The sequence below is a fragment of the Epinephelus fuscoguttatus genome, linkage group LG10, assembly GCF_011397635.1.
Source record: "Epinephelus fuscoguttatus linkage group LG10, E.fuscoguttatus.final_Chr_v1".
Taxonomy (NCBI): domain Eukaryota; kingdom Metazoa; phylum Chordata; class Actinopteri; order Perciformes; family Serranidae; genus Epinephelus; species Epinephelus fuscoguttatus.
Genome location: NC_064761.1, coordinates 7,842,401 through 7,867,561, shown reverse-complemented (window position 1 = coordinate 7,867,561; position 25,161 = coordinate 7,842,401). Strand labels below are relative to the sequence as shown.

Here is a 25,161-nt window from a genome sequence, read left to right as displayed (position 1 = left end):
CTTTTGTTCCCTGACCTTGAAGGATTGCAGCTGAATCTGAGCCTAACCTTTATACCCTAATAGACGTGCCTCTGCTGCTCACAGCCCAGTGTACAGAACACCCAAATACTCCATACGAGCAGTGCCGTCCTGTTTGTGTGGTTTTCTTTTCGACACTCCAGCTCCCCCACCGCCCCCCCTCTCCTCTTAACACTCTGACACATTTGTGATGCTCGTGTGTCCTCCCCGGCGGGCTTGTACATCACCTCCTTGTCTCTCACTCAGTGGCTGAAACAGAAGTTGAGGGCCAGTGTTCGACCAGCTGACTAGGGTCCATCACTCACTGGCCCAAAAGAATCAGCAAAATGATGGATGAGTACCATGCTGGCATCTGCAACCAGAACCTCAGTCCTGGTTTAAATCTACACCACAGAGCCACCTCTGCTCCCTGTGTGTGTGTGTGTGTGTGTGTGTGTGTGTGTGTGTGTGTGTGTGTGTGTGTGTGTGTGTGTGGTGACTGACATACAGTACTGCAGGGTCCTGCATGTGTCTTTAAACCATCACTCAGTATGATGAAACAAAGTCAACCAGCTCCTCTTTCCTAATATTACTTTATTCCATTGCAAGAATGTTGTCAACCAAGACATCCAAGACACAAACTATTTCGGGGTGTAACAACAACACATCGCAACGAAACACTGATACAGTTCAAAGGATGTCTGATAGTAAATGGAAAACTAGATTTTTTTTTTAAGGCTGATACTGATATCTGTATTTTAGACGATATATTAGCCAATATTGGATTTTTTTTTTGATTTTTTTTTTTAACATTTTTGAAGAATTGTAATCAAGATGCAGTATTCTCAGAACTGAAAAGCTCAGTTGAAAAATGAAATGCTCTTTTTACTTTATATAATATGTCATAATTCCCTCTCTAATATTTATTTCATATTGCTGGAAAAACATCAACAAATATATCCCTTCAAACAACTGTCTGTTGAAGTTTTTCACCAAAACCTACATTTTGCTAGATTATATTTAAATACATCACGTGAACGTTAGAATTTACCTTTGCCCAATGCTCATTTTTACTGAATACAGCGTGAATGTATCATACTGTAACTCAGTACAACCTCTGTCAACAGTTAGTTGCGAACTCCAGCTGCTAACAGCTAATGCTAACTAGCTGTACTCCAGCTGATGTCAACACTGATTTGTTGTCCACAATGTAGCATTTTCAGGGAAACAATCGGGTGCTTCCACTGGTGTGTCGATATTGAGTTTACTACATTTTTTGTCCTGATGACATCCTGACGAAGGTCTTTGTTTGTCCTGAACACATTTTCTGTTGTCCCTGTGTCACTGAGTCTAAAACCCTGCTTTTTAGCTTGTGCAAAATTGACGTGACACAGCAGAGAAACATTGGCCGCTGCCAACAGTGAATGTCATCTTATTTGCAGGCCGTTGGCTGTCAACAAGTCGAATATCGGCCAATAAATGGATGCATCCCAAATATCTATAAGTTAATAAACATTCCCTCTCTTTGCCTTGTTGACAATAGCTTTGATGTCATTGCCATTTTCAATTCTTAGATCTTGTAAGGACCTACATGTCATAGTCAATACAGCAAATCCCCGAATAACTTTTAAAAAACAAACAACCTGTCATCTGACCAACTGGTAGCCTACTGATTTATCTACGTCTTTCCATTCTTTTTTTCTCTCTCTTACTCACAGTGTGCACTCTTTCTGCTGCCCACCCCCCCTCTGCCCCCGCGGCAGCTTACTCGCATGGGGGTCTTGACGAGTATCACTCAGGGCAGAGGTTCACGTCCCATGTGGAATCTTGTGTTGCCCTTTAGGGATACACTCACTTAACCTTCAAGTGCCCTGGTCACACTTGGAAAAAGGTTTCCTGAGACAAGCTTACCCCCACAAAGCTTTTCACTCGCTCACAAACACACATACTTTCTATACTCGCAAACAGATGCATATATAACGCATGTAATAATGGCAGACCTTAAGTGGACAAAGCCCCAGGCTCTTCTTCTTGATGCGTCTAATGGGATCTGCTGATTGACAGCCACAGTCATGCCTTTGACCAAACACGACACTGCGTGTGTGACACACATGTCATGGGACACACATGAAATGTTTGTGGCGTATCACAACCTGACGGATTCCTGATCACCGCTACAGATTTTGTCAGCTCTCAGGGTTGGGGTCATGGTCAAGGTTGAGTTCACAGGAAATGCATGTTTTCATCATGTCTTATTTACGTTATTATTGATGTACTTTATGGCTGCAAGAGCATATAGCTACTCTGGAATAGCACACATAGAGGCTATTATCATTTAATTATTCATCAAGGATGTTGTCAAGTCTCCTTGCATATCATTCAACAGTTGGAAAAATACTTAGACATGGCTGGTGGACATGGAAAGTTTCTCATCTCTTCATTGTAAAAACATTATGGGTGGCCCTAAGAGAAATTACTGACCTTTATGAAACTGTCATCCTCCCCCGAGAGCTGGGTGTTCAACATTCAACAATTAATAATGATTCTGTTGTTCAAGTATTATCAGCCATTTTGGGAAATACTATTTTTAACGTTTTTCCCCAGCAGGTAGATGAGAAGATCGACCCCCTGAATCTGAGTATAGTCAGCAGGTGATAAACTTAGCTTAGCATTAAAGGTCCAGTGTGTAGGATTAAGGGGTATATATAACATTCATAACTACGTTTTCATTAGTTTATAATCACCTGGAACATAGAATCGTCATGTTTTTGTAACTTTGCAATGAGCCATTTATATCAACGTGCGGAGTGGGTCCTCTTCCGCAGAGTGCGCCATGTTGTGTTTTCTCCTCGGCTACCAGAGTTCTCCCACACACATAACACATGGGAGAAGTTTCAGTCCTGCAACCTCACCAGTTAATCTTACACAATTAAGGGGAACACCATCTAAATTCAGAATTCCAGTATATTATTTCCACAGCCCAGGGACGTTCAATCAATATTTGTGAAAATGATCTACTCTCTCTCAAAGCCAGAGCCAAGAGATGTATGTCTCAAACTTGTGATGATAGGGTATAAAGAGCAACACACACCGCAGCCATATGCCGCACGTCAAAACGCCCGCCTCCATTATATTCTATGAAGCAACCCACACTGGCACCGGCCGCCGCGCCGCTCTACTTCAGCCCACTGCTCTATTTCCAGTGCGGCCGGCGCTCATGGCGGCGCTGCGAGAAAAGCCTTTTATGTACGTTTCGGCCGCCGTAGTATCAAAACCGGTTGTTTCAAATTTTTAATAAGACGACTCTGATAAGAAACTCACCCGTGAAATCCAAGTTGCTGTTACCTCAAAGTTTTTCCTCTTCTTCCGTTACTAGCAGTTGGCAACCGTTGGCAACTAGTGTAGGTACAGCCACCTAGAGGGCTGGGGTGGGAAATACACTTCAACGGTGCCGCTGCGCACCGCTGCCAGTGTGTGTTGGGGGGCAGCACTTGACGGCCACAGCATCGCGCCGGCGGCGGAGTGTGTTGCACCTTAGTTCTGGAGCTGCTCCATAGACAGTGAATGAGAGCCTGATTCCGTGGACCCACAAAATGTTTGTTTTCTTTATTATAACCAACTGAGCTTTATTCTGTTGTAGTGTTCTCAGTTCTGAAGCAGAAAATGTACCATATACTCACAACGTTCCCCTGGCTGCTCTCAGTGTCATTGTTTTTTTTTTTTTAGATTTAGGAGCGAGCTGTTCATGTTTACAAATATTTTTAGACTGTCTTAGACCACAGGGATAACATGTATGAATTTTGGGCTGTAGCTCCCCTCAAAGACTGGAGGCAGGAGGATCGACTAGCTAACTCTGTTTAAAATTACAGCCAACATCTCTGAAGCACAGTAATTTGATAGCCAATAGCCAGTCTTACCGTAATCCGGCTTTATGTGTATATATCATCAAGACTATATACCATGGCCTTAGCAGCAACCTACCAGCATGCATTTGTGTGTGTGTGTGTGTGTGTGTGTGTGTGTGTGTGTGTGTGTGTGTGTGTGTGTGTGTGTGTGTGTGGCTGAGTGAAGAACTCCCCTCCTCTGGTCACCCTAAGGGTTCCCTGGGTCAGCTGGTGTATGTTACAGCTGATGGCTCCACTGTGATGATGGACGAGGCCACAAGCCAGTAGCTGCCCCCCCCTTCTTCCTCCACATCATCACCACCACCACCACCCTCCTTCCCAAAACACACTCTTCCCCCCGAACACGCCTCTCTGTGGTGACATCACCACCACACTGGCTGACAGCTGATGGCACGCACTAGGGGCCTCCTGTGTCAGTATGTGGCCCCCACACAGCTATCAGCCTGTCAGTTTCGTGTCAACTCTTCATCCACGTACACACTAATGGAGCCTCTGAGTGTTCTTCTAAAAGAGTGGAGCTCTATCATACAGAAATACTTTTTTAAATATAATACTGTTTATTCTCCAGCGTCTAACTTGCAGGCAGGTGTTAATTTGGTCATGACAAAGTATAGAACTGAAGAGCAATTGATTAATGTTAAGCCATCTGTCTGTCATCACACTTACAGTTATGCCAGTTCTCTGAAGGCAGTTCTGTTTATAGTCTGCAGGAATGAATAAAGGTCATATGCTGTATTACTTAAAGGATTTGTTTACTGTAACTTAAAGCTCCTCTCCTCATTATTTTTAATTTTAAAATTAAATCAAATGACTGTTATGTTAAAAGCGTCACTTGTAGCGAAGAACCCTTAGAGAATTACCTTGTACTCCGCAGCTGTGTGGAGCTTTTAGCCTCTTTGCCAGAGATATATACTGAGCGGGACATTTTACGTTGAATAGGTTTGTCAGTGTTCTGGTGGACAAACTGTAATAATGTCAGTGTTTACTACCTTATACACATCGTTGAGCTTTTTGTATTACAATTTCTTGTCACTAAACACCATACACAGACATCAAAACTACTTTTATGCATCGGCCCCTCCACAATTTTGCGGGGTGTTTTTTTTTTTTTGAGATTGATCTGGCCTAAGATGCTTGCTATCATGGCAGCGTTTGTGGTGCGTGTTGCTGTGTTTCTTGTTGTATTTTTTTTTTTTTTTTTTTTTTTAATGAAATTGCAGGAGCAAGAAAAATGACAAAAATTTGTTGCATTTTTTTCTTTGCATAATGCATTTAAAACCCAGGCGGCTTGTTCCTGTGAGAATAAAACTGCACTGTTCTGAGTGTACCAAGAGTCCTTAACAAAAAGGCTAAAGAAAGGCTCCACACTAGGTTTAAACATTTAATCGACACCTGTGTTCCATCATAAGTATTGATTGAACATCCTGGAGGGGCTGATCAGTGATAAGCTCAACACTGCCAATATTAATGTTAATAAATGTTGAAATACATTCATTTCCCATTGCAACGCTAAATGTCAGCAGCTAGAATGAACTAAACTTGGACCTGGGCGTTTTTCCTAGAAATGTAATTCTAACCAAATGGTCAATATATATACACACTAGTTGCATATCTATAAAGCCACTTCATGACACATTAAACACACACATCTTGACCCTGACAGCGGGTCAGTAATTATAAATGGACTCACATCCTGCAGCAGTGAACCCAGTGACCTTGTCTATCATCTAAGAAAAAGGAGGAACGCTATGAGACTTAACACCCAGAGATGCCTCTAGTGTTGGGGAGTGGTATATGGAAGTGTATGAGCATTTTGCGATCTCCTCTGTCCTCCTCAGTTTTCCTAAAACAGCATGTTAAAGTCGTTCACATGCAACATCTCCTGCAAAGCTCACATTCTAGTCATACTCCAGGAGTACATGATATACTCCGATGAATTACGGGACACAGTATTTTTAAGACCATGGAACGCGGTTCTCTGTTGGCAGGGTGGGGCATCAAACTGTGTTGACATCTCTGGGTAGTCTGTCAGAAAGTATCGCTGGGTGTCAAACACGCAGAGATCATATTATCATAACCACGCTGGCTTACAGCAGGTTATTAAATTGTGGTAACTCCCTTGTTAAGTCTGATGTTAGCATGGCGCTGCTGTCTTCCATAAGAGCGCTGGAGCAGTGGGAGTCAGAAGATGAGCCCCAGGGGACGGGAACATGGGATGGCAGGGGGAACAGGCGCTGTCAATAATAAGATTTATTATCCATCGGGTTGTCCCAGGGAGGGGGCAGACGGAGACCGCTGTTCTCTGGAATTACCCGTCAGGTGTGGAGGGGGGATCACTGGGGGGATCCCTAAGAGGATGGAGGAGGGGAGGTGCATTGCAGTGGCCTGTCAGTAGCCCCAGTCAGAGGGCTGAGGATATAGAGATATAGAGCCTGGAAGTATCAAAGCTCCAAAGTGGCAGCCAACTTTATTCAAAGTCTAGTCCACACTGCTTAGACGAAGCTCAGTCATCTAGTTCAACACTCCCAGATCCACTTATGTGATGTTACATCTGCTGCTTTATGTTGATAAAGCAGCATCAACATGAGTGATCTGTCAAGTTTTGAGTGGATTCCTAAGTTGGACTAACGCAAGAGGATCAGACTTGTTATATATTGCAGAGAGGTTAAATGAGGAACCTTGGATTTTGTTTAAAAGGGTTGTTTCACACAAATAACATTTAAGGATCTCTTGCCATGCATATTGTTGTGGTTTTGTTTGCCTGGGTTTTGAGATATTTGCCTGATTTCTGCCCTCACCCTTTTACTGTTGCGGTGAATGGAAACAAGCAGTGAGACAATCAGACAGGTTGTAAACAATAGCTTCCATGTATATGATGTCACACATTGGTGCACTGTCCAGATGGGCAGGCAACTGGAGGCAAAGACTACCAGCACTGTACAAATGCCTTTGATTTGCACAGTTTAAAAATTCTCCAATTGATCAAATTGGGGAAAAACAATGGCCGCTTTAAATCCAGAAAATAGTAGGATGTAGAGTTGAGAAGTTTAAAAAAACTCACTGGGAAACAGTGACAGATGTGGATCAAAAACCTCTGTCTTCTGTCTAGAGAAGTGGAGACAACTTATGTCAAACGTTAACGTCAAAGCATTGTGTTAAACATGCCTCCAGTTGGATGCAATTACATTGTGCTGTGACACCTGTTTTTAGCCTCAACCCAAAATTTTAACAGCATTTCACTTAACAACTGGGAATGGCTGAACTAGTGGGTAGAAAACAGTAGCTAAAGTTAAGTAACGTTGGCTACTAATGTTAGCCTGACAGAGGTGCATCCATTACCAGATCTGACCTATAAAAGGCAGTTATACTCATTTATCACATTTACTCATCCAACCAAAAACAAGACGGCAGTCATTTCAGTTTTGGACCCAACCACAGACAAAATAGTTACAGTCCACAAGACTCTTGTACTATTTCATTGGCTCACCATTTAACGTTAGTGGGTCTGACAGACGAGGTATTTTTTATCGACGATCGTGTCCACATTGAGCAAACCTGTCAATTTGTGGAAAAAAAAAACATGACTTTCAATTGTCTATTCCTGCTGCCTGTAGGTTCATCCAACATTTTTATATAATAATTTTCCTCTACATCCTGTTCATAAAGCATATGGATTCATAACTTCCTGCCCTCCATCTGAATTGTGCGTGTCATAGTAGTCATGTGATTGCAAATAAGCTATTAAACAGATTATCCAGATTATCTAAGTCATTTTATTTGTAGGGAAAACCAAAATTTAGTATATACAAAACCCAAAACCAGTGAAGTTGGCACGTTATGTAAATCGTAGATAAAAACAGAATACAATGATTTGCAAATCCTTTTCAACTTATATTCAATTGAATACACTGCAAAGACAAGATGTTTAATGTTCAAACTGAAAAACTTTATTTTTTTTTTTTTTGCAAATAATCATTAACTTAGAATTTAAAGGCAGCAACACATTGCAAAAAAGTTGGCACAGGGGCCTTTTTACCACTGTGTTACATCGCCTTTCCTTTTAACGACACTCAGTAAACGTTTGGGAACTGAGGAGACCAATTTTTGAAGCTTTTCAGGTGGAACTCTTTCCCATTCTTGCTTGATGTACAGCTTAAGTTGTTCAACAGTCCGGGGTCTCCGTTGTCGTATTTTACGCTTCATAATGCGCCACACATTTTCAATGGGAGACAGGTCTGGACTACAGGCAGGCCAGTCTAGTACCCGCACTCTTTTACTATGGAGCCATGCTGTTGTAACACGTGCAGAATGTGGCTTGGCATTGTCTTGCTGAAATAAGCAGGGGCGTCCATGAAAAAGACATTGATTGGATGGCAACATATGTTGCTCCAAAACCTGTATGTACCTTTCAGCATTAATGGTGCCTTCACATATGTGTAAGTTGCCCATGCCTTGGGCACTAATACACCCCCATACCATCACAGATGCTGGCTTTTGAACTTTGCGCCTATAACAGTCTGGATGGTTCTTTTCCTCTTTGGTCCGGAGGACACGACGTCCACAGTTTCCAAAAACAATTTGAAATGTGGACTCGTCAGACCACAGAACACTTTTCCACTTTGCATCAGTCCATCTTAGATGAGCTCGGGCCCAGCGAAGCCGGCGGCGTTTCTGTGGTGCTGTGCGGTGCTGTTGATAAATGGCTTTCGCTTTGCATTGTAGAGTTTTAACTTGCACTTGCAGATGTAACGACGAACTGTAGTTACTGACAGTGGTTTTCTGAAGTGTTCCTGAGCCCATGTGGTGATGTCCTTTACACACTGATGTCGGTTTTTGATGCAGTACCGCCTGAGGGATCAAAGGTCACGGGCATTCAATGTTGGTTTTCGGCCTTGTCGCTTACGTGCAGTGATTTCTCCAGATTCTCTGAACCTTTTGACGATATTACGGACCATAGATGATGAAATCCCTAAATTTCTTGCAATAGCTCGTTGAGGAATGTTGTTCTTAAACTGTTCGACAATCAGCTCACGCATTTGTTCACTAAGTGGTGACCCTCACCCCATCCTTGTTTGTGAATGACTGAGCATTTCAGGGAAGCTGCTTTTATACCCAATCATGGCACCCACCTGTTCCCAATTAGCCCGTTCACCTGTGGGATGTTCCAAATAAGTGTTTGATGAGCATTCCTCAACTTTCTCAGTCTTTTTTGCCACTTGTGCAAGCTTTTTTGAAACATGTTGCAGGCATCAAATTCCAAATGAGCTAATATTTGCAAAAAATTACAAAGTTTACCTGTTCGAACATTAAGTAACTTATCTTTGCAGTGTATTCAATTGAATATAGGTTGAAAAGGATTTGCAAATCATTGTATTCTGTTTTTATTTACGGTTTACACAACGTGCCAACTTCACTGGTTTTGGGTTTTGTATTAAATGTCAGAAAATATCCATTAAGCACTCTAAACTCTGAAGTGAAGTAGGTCATAGTGAAACTATGATGAATGTTCATTTGACGGTTTGGGGAATGATTTTAATGTCGGCCTTTTTTAATTCTCAAACAGTTATTATCTGACTGTTTCTTGCCTTATTGGAATTCTTTATAGCAAAGCCACTTTGTTCCCAGATCCAGCAATTGATTTTTTACAAATAGAAATAATCACAAATAAGACGCAAATGTAGTTCTGTTGATGTCTGCTTGTACAATTTTTCAAATGTAATTTTTCAACACTTTGAGTATGGATGCACTGGTCCAAACTAGGGATGTCACGATTAACCGCGATTTTAAATGCCACAGTTAATTATTTGTAAAGATTCCTCAACACTGTCACTCTCCAGAGATTATGCCGGATGCGGAACCGTATACAGTAGGCAGATCAGCGAAACTCTCACGGAATGAAAACAAAGCAGTACAAACCAGCAGTACTTGTGAATAGGCGTCTCCGAGTGATGAAGTATGGATTATTTATGTTTCAAAGGGCATCTATAAGTCAAAAGCTAGCTAGATGGGTTTTTTTCCTGTTTAAAAATTCTTTTCTCAGGTCCAAAAGAAATGTTCAGAAACATTTTTGTAATATAGGTTACATAAAATCTGTAAAGAAATACATGTAGCATTTGAAACCTTTTTTCCCCAAAAGGAAAATCCTGCTGTGGATGTTTAAAGCTATAGTGCGTAACTTCTACAGGTCCGTAAATGTCCGTTTCACCCAAGCCACTACTAGAGGAGATGACACAATGCTGATTAAGCCGATCGGCTCCTCTAACATATTGCGGTAATTTTCAATATATATCATTTTTAGTATGCGTGTCAACCGGCGACATTCCTGCGCTGGCGCACAGGAAATGCTTCCTCATAACAAGAAGGGAGGGGGAGGACGAGCGGAGAGTGTCACAGCAAGAGGTAGAGCGCAGGTTGAAAGAGAAAGCAACATGGCGGAGAAGCGGCCGAGACACGGTTCAGAAGTGGATCCTACCACAAAGATAAAGCCTGGACGTTCGGCTGAAGGTCTATTAGCAAAGAAGGAAAGTGACCAACGGAGAAGGCAAACTAGGATTTGTATTGGTGTCGCTTTTCCTCGGCGGAGAGCCCTGAAGGAAGAAATTGGGCTGAGGGCAGACATGGATGTTGCCTTGCTGCTGTTGGATAAGTAAGTGACTTGGTTTATAATTATATTATGAGTAGTATGTGTTGCTGTTACATGTACTGGACCTAGTACTTTATTGTTTTCTTGGAAATGGTGCTATGAACATAATGTAATGTTAGCAGCCTGGTGTTCGGCACATTGTGTAGCATTGTGTACACGGTGTGAAGCGAGTGTTACTTTGTGTACACGGGGTGTAGCGTGTGTTACTCTGTGTACACGGTATGTGGCGACTGGCGAGTGTTACTCTGTGTACACAGTGTGTGGCGAGTGTTACTCTGTGTACATGGAAGTGCCGCCGGCTTATTAGTTGTAATAACACATTATCCGCTGGGTGGCGACAGAAGTTACGCACTATAGCTTTAACAGAGGTGATTTTTTGTTAAATTTCAATGGGATTATTGTTATTAAATCTTGTACTTTTTGGTTACTTTTCTTTGTTGCTATATTATTTTTGTTATGTTGGCATGGAAATAAATGAAACCTAAAGATCTATAAGGAGTATCTATAAGGAGTGTTCATGTGATTTTACACATTTATAGTGTGAAATTAATTAATGCATAATAATCGTGATAATCGTAAAACCGTGATTATTTTTCTGACAATAATCGTACCAAGAAAATCTATAATCGTGACATCCCTAGTCCAAACTTTCTTGTTCAATATCTGCCAAAACTGAGAACCGATCTGATACCAGTGCTCCCTTTTTATTGAAATGTGTAGATACCTCATTGTTCAACTCTGTTGAATTATTTTAAATGAAAGGTAACATGAAAACAGGGAATGCTTTGGCACTACAATCTGAGTCAGCAGCTTGGTGTTATTGAATGAATAAAATTGATCTGTGATATAAACAGCCAAATTTGTAATGGCATTGACTAATAAACTGGTGGGAAACTAAGAGGCTTGAGCTGAAGTGCATAGTTGATTAAAGATAAGTCTATCCAAAGAAAATAATCCATTAATTTTTTAAGCCATTTTTTAAAAACACAGTTGCCAAAATTCACTGGTTGCATTTTTTCTAATGTAAATATTTGCTGGTTTTTCAGTCTTCCAATTTAGCAAAGTGAATATCTTTGAGATTGGGATCATTGGGCTCTGAGAAACAGTGATGGGAATTTATGGACCAAAATAATAAAGATCATAACTATCTACATTGATAGATCTGCTATAGCTTGAGAAAACATGTTGAATCAATCCTTTAATGTGGCTCTGAGGCTGGGAGGCAGGAGCACTATGTGCAGCATGTGGCGACTAGAGTAGATTATCTGTGGATTCACAGCAGCGAGTCAGTGAGAGATGGATGGACGGCATGTGAGCTGCATGCGTCTGCAAACGGTGTCTTCACAGCGCAGGGCACCACTTCGCCCGTTCCCCCCCCACACTCCGAGGCAGGCCACTGTCAAAGGTCTATTAAGGGAAGATTGAGACCCCAGGTGTATGTGTGGGTAAGTGTGTGTTTGTGTGTGAGTGTGTGTGTTCACATGCTCATTGGTCATGGTCCTATAGTGGAAGATTGAGACCCCATTGCTCCCAGAGCCACTCAACCAACACAACCTGCAGTGGTTTACAATCAGAGCAACACCGTCCATCCATCCCTGCTGACACACACACACATACACACAGAGGGAAACACACCAACAGTACAGCTCACTATAGATGTCATTAAACAGCAGGCAAGGTGGAACAGCTGTGTGACAGCGTCATGGACACAGAGGGTGTCATGATGTTGGACCGAGGGTTAAGAGGTAGATTGAGGTGCGGGTTAGGGATGTTGGGGGGAGGGTGTGAGGGGGATGTGCGAGGTTGCAGGGTGGGAATCGTGGCAGCACCTTTGACAAGCCCTATTTGTCATCTGCCAGGACGCCCAAATAGCTCTGACTGCAATACGGATGGATTGTGGGAGAAAAAGTGACTACAAGCCCGGCAACTAATCCTGCACAATCCCCCTCCCCACCTCCACCCATATACTCTCTCTTGCTCTCTCTCATGTGCTGCCTCTCTGTCTCTCTCTTTTTTTTTTTTTTTTTTTTTTTTTCTTTTTACTAGGTTTCTCTTTCATATCCCAACACACACCCTTTTCACCCACAGAACTAGCGATGTGGTCGAAATCACTGACACTGTATCAATAACTATATATATTTTTTCTGACGTTATATTAATGTACAGTATCCACTGACGTAAGTTCATGTAAGGATGATACCAGTTTATCATAACTTGGGTCCTATTTTCAAAGTTGTGTCCATTGTTGCTATCAGCTCTGAAAACATTCTAGGATCAAAGCCAAAGTTGAACCAGGATGATGTCCTGTAAACTGCAATGAAAGTTAGAAATAAGCTTGGGCAGTCATTGTACCATTCACTTCCGTGTTCTCTTCCTAATACATTTTTTTAAGGGACTGTTTCAAACACATCTGATCGTCTGAATGCTCGTGTTTCTTGCACTGTCACAATTCCTTTAAGCAATAAAGTGCATGAGCAAACGCTTCCCATGCAAATACACACCCAGCTAACTGAATGACAACACCCATTTTAGAAGCATTGACAAGACAAGGTTTCCTCTGATGTGACTTGCATGTATTGCTTTAGTTTGGAGAACGTGAGACAGCAGTCACCTGTTCTCTGTGAGGTAATGTGTCGTTATGGTCACATATGAATCCACTGACCTTGAAGTCCAGGGGTCACAAGTAAACAAAAGCCTTCATTTTAAACAGTCCTGTATGGATACAGATCTTTTTACATGAAGAAGGTGAAGGTGAAGGTCTGTGTTAATTTCTTTGCTCTCTCAGAGTTGGATGGTAGTTTTGTCAAGCTAGTTGTCTCCAGTGTTGTTGATTTTTTGGTACTTTGTTAGCTTTCCAGTCAGCAGCTAAGGCTATGTCTGGATGGTGGAGTGTGAGGTGAGCCCTCATGTTCGTAGTATTCCCAGAGTATTTTATTCTCATGTGACATTGCTTGCAAATGGCATGAGTCATATCCAAATCCTTCTTTCCTTCCATGTAAAAAAAAAAAAAAATCCAAAATAAGTCCAGATGTTTGATTTTAAGGCCGACAGTGCATTTCTGATTTCCATCTTTTTTTTTTTGATGAACTTCCTGCTAAATGCCACTGACTGAGCCATTAAGCAGTCCCCAAAAACTGGGTGGGCTCTCACTACTGTCCTCGGTGTGGAACTGACACTCCCGCAGCAGCAACTACAATCCATACAGTTTGTGGTGGGATGAAGTCAGGGGCAGTCTATCTGAGGGAGTTGGCAGTTCAGCGTGCCGAGATGCCACTAAAACGTTTGAAAGTACATGACACCTCATTTACATAATGGGTATCGCATTAAGTATCAATATCACTTAAAGGGTACTGGTATTGGTACTGATATTGTACTTTTTTAAACAATAACCAGCCCTGCCTGTGATACAAGACTGTGATTAAACTGTTAAGTGGATCTTTGTTTGTGCTGTCCTGTTACACAGCTTTAATGGACATCCAGCCAGTGAAAATGGTAAAGGCGTTGTCTAACATAAAATGATAACCCTGTATATATCCTCCATACATAGATGTGATACGTGTGTATTTCTGTGTATGTGTGTGTGTCCTAAACATGCAGTGAGTATTTCGGCAGCCCCCCAGCTCGCCGTGATTTGTTCAACAGTAAATGTTTGTCTGAGATGAATTCTCCAGCTGATCCAGAGCTGCATCCCGGCTGACAAATGAAACCAGTGCCTGGAGGGGAGGAAGAGTGAGGAGGCTAGGGGGGGAGTGGAGAGAGAAGCTGGAATGTGTAGAAGTGGAAATCGAATCATTTTATTGTTTGTCACCGCGGCCCTCATGGTCATGGTTTGTTATTGGACGCTAATTAAAACGGCAACAATCCTGACAATTGGCAATTAAAGACTTGTGAAAGGGGTGATAGGAAATGAGCTCCTCATTGGATATGTAAACTCATTCTTTATCTCTCTTTCACACCTCTCTTCACTCCATCTTTTCTTCACTCATTAGGAAGACAGAGTGCTGTCACTGACCACCACAGTGAATGATTGGTTGAAGGGGAAGACGGAGTGCAGATAATGACATGCAAGAGGTTTTTTTTGAGGGGGTGGAGTAATTTAAATGAAAATGGTGAGCAGCTGATTCATGTTGCATTAAATCTTGCTTTTCAGGCTGCAGTGGTAGTTACTTTTTATGAAGCTACATGCAGCCCATGGCACATAAGTCTATTAAAGACTTTTTACAAATGTTATTTTCCACAAAGCTTTTAATCCATGTCTATGAAAGCTCTGTGATGAGGATATTTCTGGTTTGATATATCTCAGATCTTATTTCTGTCAGTTTTGCCACTATGTCTATTGGTAATAGCAATATACACTCAAGATTGGCCAAGAAACACAAGCAGTCAGACAGGTTGTCATCAAACCAGGGTATCTAGATTAGATTACATCAGGCAAGGCTAAAGGGTTATTAGAAATTATTATTTTTTTGATATCGCGAGCACCATAGGACAAAAAGTTGAAGACATATGTTGATATGTAAGGAGTCATTGACTCCGTCATGAATACATAATTCTATGGGGGTGGTCATGCCATGAGCTGTGTACAAATATTGCTCACAGAGGTTGTGGCAAAATCCGATTGCTTTAAGTAAAAGTATTATTGCCTTTGCTAAGCTAAACTGATCTGGATTGAGCTTTTTCTCAACTTCATTTGTATTCAACACAAACTTCTTTTATTTGTTCACGATGGTTGTGGATTTTTTACCTCAGTAAGAGAGGCACTTGGCCTGTGTAGTCTTTGGTGTTTGACCTGATGTAAATAGAGGCTAATGCTGCATTTCCACAGCATTGTTAGGTCGACTTGACACAACTCACTTTCTCTATCTGTTTTCCACTACAAATAGTATCCCCTAAGTATAGGCAGGATTCTCAGCAGATTGCTGTAGCAACTCCGTGTGAAACTGCTGTGACATCATCGTCAATGCAGCACTCGTTGAATACTTTTATTGGCAAGCAAATAGAGGAACATCTGCACTTCGTCAGATGTATGGTATAGTTTTTGGGCTGTCTGTTTTTTTTAGCAATGGAGCCATTTATTGGCCGTGCATCGGTATCAGCAGATATTCACCTTGTTGATTGCCATCGGCCTGTCGGCAAATAAGACAACTTTCAGTAATACAGATTTCTTTGTTTCCCTGGTACAAAATAGGGAATAGATAACAACAAAAACAAAATAAACAACAACAAAACATTGGTATCGACTAGCAGCCAAATTATTATTTTGATCACTGGTATCAGAATCAGCCCAAAATTTCACAACCAGTGTATCCCTTATTTTTTTAAATCTTGGTTGAATGAATGAAGAAATTGCAGTCACAATAACTGTAACATTGCTATCTAAAAATGGCGGGTTTGTGCAGGATGTACTGTGTAAGTGATTGTTCTAGTTACGATTCTCTCTGACCAATCAGTGGTTAGCAGTGCTTTAACCCCACCTTCTATTATCGGCTCAGCTCGCTTGGAAACTTGACGGAGGTGGTACTAGGTAACAGGTACTATCCACAAGTTTTACTAATGGAAAACAAAAATGAGCGAGAAAAATGAGCCCTACCATGCAGAGGATATGCGGCATTAGAGGACCCACAATGCAAATTCTGTTCTTTGTGTGGGTATGTCAGCCAGAATAGGCCATCATAAAACAACATGATGGATACACAGCCAAAGAAATAAATAAAGAAAAACACTTTGTCCTCTTTTTTTCCATTCCGATCTCTCTACTCGCGCTCCTCTTCTCTGATGGATCTGCAAAATGATATAACGAATGAGACTTAAAGTGAGGAGGAGGGAGGGAGGCTGGGCAGGAGGGATGAAGGCAGCGAGGAAAGAGACAGAGGATATGATTTATTAGGCTCATAAAAATTCTGCCTTTGTTATTCCCTCTCATTTTTATATGTGAAGCTTATTAAAGAGCACACCTGCCAGAGTCCTCAGACAAACTTGTGTGCGTCTGTGTGTGTTTGCATGTTTTTCTGCATTCACAACAATGTGTGAATGTGCATTTGTACACAAACTGACTGGATGTTTAAATATTGCTTTTGTTTCTGTGTGTAATCAGATTTTAATTAGCCGACTTTCATACTGATTAATCAACTCTGCTGTCCTCAGGTCCCGCCTCCTCTTCCCACCGTAGCCCAGCCTCTCAGCGGGTGTTTAGGACACGCTACAAGATGGTGACCCGCCCGGGCTCTAGCCCCTCCCACACCCTCCACTACAACCCTGCCCTCTCTTGGAGAGCCAAAAGGATCCAGTCTGCCAGGTAATCCAACAAAGACAAATACACACACACCACCTGCAGGTCTGCCTTTAATGTGTCTAGATGGCTAATATCCTTCAGTGCAGAGCAGCGCCCTGTCTTTAATGTCACTGTCATGTGCAGCATGAGTGGAAGAGGTTGGAAATTTATGGCGCTCATTTTTACACAGTAGATAACCCAGAGAATAAACCATTTACACCACTGTGCTCCTCACATTAATTTACACCAGCAGGGAAAGCATCTCACCCAGGACAGATACAGAGAGAGAGGCAGGGTGGGTGGGTCTGTTGTTAATGCCATTGCGACTCCTGTCTCCTCTTTCTTTCCCCTCCCTTCATTTATCTAATGTCCATCCCTCTGTCTCAGTCCTCTATCATTCTCACATTCTCAGGTTTAATCCACCAATGAGTGAATAATGATTACATACTAAATAGAGTAGTAGTGAATGCAGTATATGAAATAAGACCGCAGCTGATAATTAATTTATTATTGGTTAATCTTTAAATTGTTTTATTTCTTGACAAATTTAGTCTCTTAAATGTTTTAAGATAGTGAAACAAAATAACATCTTCGAATTGCACGTTTTATCAGACAAAATCCAAATGAATTCACTTTACAATGATGTAAAACAAATAAAAGCAGCAAATTCTCACATCTGAGAAGCTGGGACCAGAGAATATGTAACATTTTTCATTGAAAAATGACTAGTTGGTTGTCTTGTTATGCCTCTGAGCCAGTGATAGCCATGCTGGAGGCATCTGTGCTGGCGATAGCTGTGGCCGGAGGGATTATGTTGTGTCTTACGCACATACGCAAGGATGTCCCATTCTCGTAAACACAATATCTCAAGAACACCTTGAGGGAATGTCGTCAAATTTGGCACATATGTTCACTTTGAGTCAAGGATGAACTGTTCAGAATTTAGTGGTCAAAGGTCAAGATCACTGTGACCTTGTCCTTCACATTCTCGTGAATACGGTATCTCAAGATCACCTTGAGGGATTTCCTCAAATTTGGCACAAACGTCCACTTAGACTCAAGGATAAACTTATTAGAATTTGGTGGTTGGATCTCAAAGGTCACTGTGATCTCACAAAACATGTTCTTGGTCATAACTCAGAAGTTAATTTGCTAATTATGACAAAATTTCACACAAATGTTTACAAGGATAAAATGATGAAATGATGACTTTTATACCCAAAAGGTCAAAGGTCAACTTCACTGTGACATCATAATGTTCTGCAGAAACACTTTTCAGCATCATATCTCAGGAACAGAAGGGGGAGACTTTTGGTCAGATACTAAATTGGTGACCCTAATTTTCGGTGTCCACCTTGAAACTGTGTTGATTGCACAGATCCTCTGCGCTGCCAGGGGGAAGATGTGTGTGAGACAATGTATTCACAGACATGGATGTAAACTATAAGTGCAGCTTGACTGGTTTGCAGGCATATAACAGCAAAGTTGTAGTTGTAGTTTTCCGGTATCAACTACCAATAAATTAGAAAAACATTTCAGCACAAATTTGTGAATTTAGGAATCTGGAGTCTTATAAGATTGACTTGTTTTTTTGTTTGTTTTTTTTTGTTTTTTTTTCCGGATCTTTTTTGTGTGACATGGCTGGTTGTGGTGGTTAGGTAATCTCTGAGGGTAGAGAGCTAACTGAAGTTTATGAGGAGATCAGTACTGGGTGACAAATGTTAAGTTAAGGTTTTATTAATGGCTTTATCACTATTAAAAGGCTCACTACAGTTTATTTATTAACCAAGTGGTGGTGAGCTTTTTTTGCCTGCAGTGGTTACACACTGTTGGGACTTTGTTGTGAAAGCTCTGAACAGGTTGTTGTGGTTGGTTTTGATGATCTGTTAATGTGTAGAGAATTAACAGGATGCTCTTCCTGGAAACTGACTATGACTTAACTGTCTCACTTTCTCTCACACACAGACACAAACACACACACACACACACACACACACACACACACACACACACACACACACAACCAAACTACACAGGGTTGAAACCGGCATGAGTTCTAAGTTAAAATCAAAATTAACATTGAATGCGTAGAGTCCAAAAGGTTCCCAGCCTTGTTGTGAGCATGACAAAGAAAATTACACGCAATCACTTGAAACTGGAGTGGCATCAAATCTCTTAGAGGCAGATGTCACAAAACCTGACCATATAAGAATACAAATTGCTGTGCTGTTGAGATCAAATATGTCTTTTTTGTAATTCGGGTGAACTAGCCATTTGCAATTAAAGCATTTTTGTACTTATGTGCGTTTGTGTTTTGCGTGTGTTTGTGTGTGGGTTCATTTGTGTAATCCAGATTTGGTGAGCCAGAGGGGCCTGGACTGTGGCTGGACTCAGCCTCTGGTGACTTATTACTATTCATTTAGCTGCTGCAGTAAATATTGATTCATCAAGGGATTTTCAATTTGAGCCCTGTGACATCTTGTGAAATATCACCAAGTGTGTAGAAGTGAGGAAAGAGATAGGGAGGGAGGGGGACAGGTCGGGTCCCCAGGGATGGTGGATTACCCCCCTCCCTCACCCACCCATGCACTCCTTTCTCATGCTTATCTATCTGTTTAACTCCAAAGACCCTCCACTTTTATCAGTTTGGGGCTATTGAGTGGAGCATGAGCTCATATTCTCTGCTCTTAACTACTGAGTGCTGCTCTTCATCTTTGGCCTATCAGACCCACTGATCCCTGTCCTCATATGTTCTCTGCTCTTATCTCTGTGCCTGCTTATTGCTGAACCCTTCACTCACGGCCATGCATCTTTAAAAAAAAACAAAAAACAAAAAAAAAAACAGCATATAGCCCACAGCCCTTACATGGTGGTCCAGATGTTTCCAATGTCTTCTTAGCCTATATGGATTCTAAGTTGCATCATGTTTAAAGTTAGATTCTAGGACAGGGGCGTCAAACTTATTTTAGTGCATGGGCCACATACCGTCCAATTTGATCTCAGGAGATCCGGACCAGTAAAGCCATTGGTTAATAACCTAATAATAATAACACATCCCCTTCTTTGATTGCAAAGCAGTTCAAGTACATTCTGAAAATGTACAATCCAGAATCAGATGATGCACAGCCTGAGATGTCTTAAAGGTCCTATGTGTAGGTTTTAGGGCCTGTGTCCACATGGCTTTTTTTTCTCAGCGCCAGTGTCTTTTTTCAATCGTTGACAATGAGGAGAGAGCCTACAGAAAAAGTGCCATTCCCAGCGTCTTTTTTTTTAGGGCGCGCCGGCTTTTTTTGTGCGGCTACTCCCAAGGCATCGAGTTGAAATTCTCTGAGCTTTTTAACAAGCCAGTCGTGATGTTGCTCACTGCTGCTCCTTTAGCTAGGCTACTGTCACAACTCCTGTGTAGTAATGCTGGCCTCACCACACCAAACTAAAGTGAAAGCCTTTGAGGAAACAGGTTAAGTTGTCCTCTGCCTTACAAACCATTTACAAATCTAAACCTTCGGTAGTCTGTCGTGATAAGATTCCACCAATGCTGTTTAAGACAGAAGGCTGATGCAGATTCTTTTTTACTGAAGCTGCTGATTCAATATTTTGCACAGTGTTAGATATCTCTAAATAAGACCACAATAAGTATTATTATTCCTATCTTTATTATTATTGTTATTATTGTAATTATTATTCTAAGTATGTATTCTGGTCATTTTACATGAAGTAGGCTACTCACTATTTAAGTTGTAACTGAAACCTGGCATCTCCTAGCCCTCCCAAGGGCATCAATATCGGCTGTGCGAAGTCATGCAGTGGGCCAGATTGGACCCTTTGGCAGTCTGGTTCACATCCCTGGGTCATATGGTTGACACTCCAGGGGTAAATTTCATTTTTTTTTTTTTTATCATAGTTTGTTTTGTTAAGAAATGAAACATCTCTTTTGCATAGACACCCTCACAGGGCAACACAAGTACAGATGAGACTGAGTGAGATTGCTTCAATGGATATCATGATATTAATATTTTCTTTATGTATATATATTTATCACAGAATGGCAAGTCCATGCAAGATTACATTTAGAATATGTAAACTGATGTCTAACACAACTAACTGCTCCATTGTTACATATCTGAGGAAATTCTTTACACATGTAAAACATAAACCCTCAGTAACTTATTAATTACTTTATAACCAAACAGAAATCAATATCCACAGCAGTCTGATCTGTATCTGCCTGATTAGGTGAGGCAAATTTATTAGCATAGCACCTTTTGAACACAGCGGTAATTCAAACTGCTGTATACAACAACATGCATGAAAACATCATTTAAAAGCATGAATTTTAAAGAGATAAAGATTGATCAAATCAAACATTAAAGAGGAAAATAAAATCAGTTGTACATTTTCCCACCACACATACCAAGTTTACAATCTCAACCCTCACAGCCAGTCAGCCGCAGACATTTTCCTGCAGGCCCACAGGAGAAGAGGTTTCCCTACCCAGCATGCCGAGCCCTTACCTGTTTTCAGCCATAACGAGCGTGGCGGGTGATTTAATGCTGCACGGCAGTTTGAAGGAGCGGGGGAATCGGCTGCAGTATTTCAACCCGCGCCACCAGAAAATAGATATAATCTCAACATTAACTCCATTAATAGTAGCAGGAGTTGAATTAAGAAAGCCGTAAAGCATGCACACTGGAGGATAAATTACAGCCCAGCCCTCCCTTCATTCCTCTCACACCCTCCCTGTTTTTCTCTCTGCTGTCCCTTCTTTAATACCCATTTATTTGCTCTGTTCTTTGTTTTTGTTTTCTCTCTTCCTGTTTAATAGGATAAAATAGGAATTTTGTGTCACATCCTACATAAAACTGTTTGAATTCATCAAAGTCTTATCTAATTTCTTGGCTTCTGTTTGCATCTATCTTTTTCTTACTTACTTCTGGCATAAATGTTAAACCCCCCGACATGCCAGGACCCTCCACCCCCAAATAAGACTACTATTTTTGAGCGTATTCATTCACACACACACACCACACACACACACACACACACACACACACACACACACACACACTCAGTCCAGGCGCTCATCTCCTTTAGTGCTTCAGTATCGATCAGTACAGGATGTAAGAGACTGGGCAATAAAGTGAAGCAGCGCTCCCTCTTCTTCACTTCTCTCCTCCTTTTCCCGCATTCACTCCCTCATTCATCCCCCTTTATACCCCAATTCATTCATTTGCTCATTACTTATCACATTAGTCATCTCCCCGTCACCTACAGTCATGTGTTGGGATCTTCCTCGGCTGCTCTTCACACTGTACTCTTCTCCGATCCTCTCCGGGGTACTTCTTAATGTTATTTTCTACCCAAAGAGAAGATTTTCTTCATTACAGCCTGCTCCTTTTAAGTTAGATTTGATAGGATTGTGATGCCTAACGACACTGCTTTGGTTTCCTTAAGTGCCTGAAGAAGAGCAGCAGTCCTTACTGTTGGAATTAGCCAGATGACTGTTTTTGCTGTGCTCTGTTTCAAGGGTAACTGTTTCCCAATATGAGCTCACTAATGCTTGGGTTGCAGACAAATAGACAAGGGCAGCATTATTCAGAGCAGTCGCGCGACCCTCCAAATTCTTCCCTGTCACTAAAACAAAAGTCGGATCATTCATCAACAGCGGCGGTAGTGCTGAATCGCGCTCTCCTTTATCTGTGCATCGCATGGTCAGAGCAGTGCACATACACACACCTGCCTGTGTACACACACACACACACACACACTTACGTGCATACACGTGCAGACTAGTCACAGGGGACTTTCTGCATGCCCTTGCCCACTCCTTCATTTCTTCTTTTTCTCAACATATTTTTACTTTTTGGGGAGTTTATGTTGTTTTACTTTGACCTCCAGTCATCTTTTTATGATTTAAGTGGGAAGTACAGAGATTATATTTCAGGGCTGAGACAACTAGGTGACTAATGGATTAGTCATCTGACAGAAAGTTGCAATAAACAGATTTATTTTTTAAGTCATTTGTCATGCAAAAAAGCCAAACTTTCTCTGATTTCAACATCTCCACTATGTGCATCATTAACGTATCATTGCAATTTGAAGATTTTTTGTTATTTGACTTTTGGTCAGCCAAGATAAGATATCTGAAGACTATCGTTTTATTGCCATTTGCATGGATCAAACGTCTACAGAGTCCTGCACTGTCCTGATTTACAAGACCCACTCCCAAATTGACACTGTAACATGCAGCACCGCTTGCACCCCACCACATGCACATATATATTCCACAACCAGAAATGACCTGTCGATGTAAGATCTCCGGCCCGACTCGTAACCACAAATCCTGTATTAACCTTGCGTTGATCAAATTATTTGGTTAGGCAGCATGTTTTAAGTGAACATTTTGGGAGATACCTTACACGTGGAATTGAAAGAATATATTTATAAACAAAGGAAATTCAGGAAATACAATTCAAATGAATATTTTTGCTTATTCCCCTAATACTGAGCAACACATCTCCACAGTTAACATGTCTGTTATCCACACACCTGATTAAAACAGCCCTTATTTCAGGTGGCACAGAAAACAAAGCTGACACACAAAGTCAGCAGTCAGACAGGTTACAGCGTTAAAACATTACATTTACTTATCATCATCCAATTTTTATTTATTTTTTAAGAGCATTTTTGGGCCTTTTGCCTTTAATTGATAGGACAGTATTAAATGTGAAGGGTGGAGAGAGAGGGGATGGCACTTAGCAAAGGGCCACAGGCTGGAATTGAACCCATGGCCACTGCAGCAAGGACGTTGCCTTTGTACATATATTTATTATCCAACACCCGCAGTCCAACCAGCATGTGCTTTGTTTAACTCAGAACCAAACCTGGAAATAACATTAAGACAGAATACCACCCGTGAATCACCTTGCTTGTAGGTCACCTGCTGCGTGCTTGTAGGCACTAGACCTGATGTAGAACTCCTTACGACTACATAAGTAAGCAAAAGTCTTTTTGATTAATTGATAATGAACAGATAATCTAGAGTGGCCTTATCAAGCTTCTGAGACTAAACTGAACCTGACTGAACAGTAGAGCTGCAACGACTAATCAAGTAGTTGTGAGTGAATGTACTTTAAAGGGAAAGTTCTGATTTTTTGAAGTGGGGTTATATAGAGCACTTGTCCATTGACAGTATATTATATACAGTAATGTCAGTCAGCACACCCCCAGTTCGGAAAAGTAGGCTAGAGTCTGACACGGAAGGTAAGCGGTCTACTGCTGTGGATGGGGGTCACCAACAAAACGTATTTTAGCCACCTAACAAAAAGTCCCACTTCAAAAAATCAATATCAGTTCAAATATTCAGTATATTAAGCATATTTTCACCACATTAGCTAACTGTCAGAGAGCGATGTCCAACATGAAAATGAAGATGTTATATTGCTCTCTTCATAGCCAGACTCCATTAAGAAAAACAGTGATTTAACAATGCTGAACACAGGAGCTGCTGGTACACTACTGCCTCAGACAATAACTGTGTTTGTGTTATTGTGTGACTTTGATGTTTTAATGGGTTAGTTTGGATTCACTGAAGTCACGCACTAATACAAACTAACTAAGTGATTGAAGCAGTTTAAGGGCCTGTTTATATGGCTCCATATATTTCTGAAAACAGTTATTATCTTTGCGTTTGCACCTATCATTTACATGTAACCAGCATTTATCTTGACGAAAACAGAGATGTTCAAAAACGGCTTCCAAAGTGAAAGTTTTTAAAAATATCTGTTTCTATGGAGACGTGTAAACAGGATAGACAGAGATTTTGGAAAACGATGACGTTGCAATCCAGTTCGCGCATGCCCATTAGGCACCCGGGAACCACATCAACAATGGCGGGTATATGCCGGGTTGTTTACATTTTGTTAGCACTTTTGGGACTACTTACGATCTTACAAATGAACTTAGCACTGCTGCATCAACATCACTGCTACATCGGCGCACAAAGACATCTGCTGTGCCCAATATTAGTAAGTGCATAGCAGCTAACTATGCTACATAAGGTTAAAATGTAGTTCAGCATTGTTTTTATCACTAGCGCCAAGAGGAAAACAACTCACTGTGCTTGCCCAGAACGTTCTTCTATAGTGTTTGACATATGTCGTATCGCCACCTACTGGCCTGGCATGCTAAATGCAGCAAAAAGCTGCAGTTTCTGCGTTCGTGTAAACAGGGATATTGTTTTCACAACCTATCGTATAATCCCGGAAATTTTTTTTTATATGGGATGAATAAAGTACGTTTTTATTTGTATCGGTATCCATGTAAACAGAGCCTAAGACCAGCAGCTC

General features: G+C 41.2%; 1 protein-coding gene across 1 annotated transcript in view; it reads left to right on the top strand.

The window, feature by feature from the left end:
• Positions 1-25,161, top strand: part of zc3h3 (zinc finger CCCH-type containing 3) — a 96,252-nt gene that overhangs the window by 33,530 nt on the left and 37,561 nt on the right. Inside the window, exon 4 of the mRNA XM_049587069.1 lies at positions 16,690-16,840. Within this exon, the coding sequence (XP_049443026.1) occupies positions 16,690-16,840 (151 nt within the window). The remainder of the gene's footprint in view (positions 1-16,689; positions 16,841-25,161) is intronic.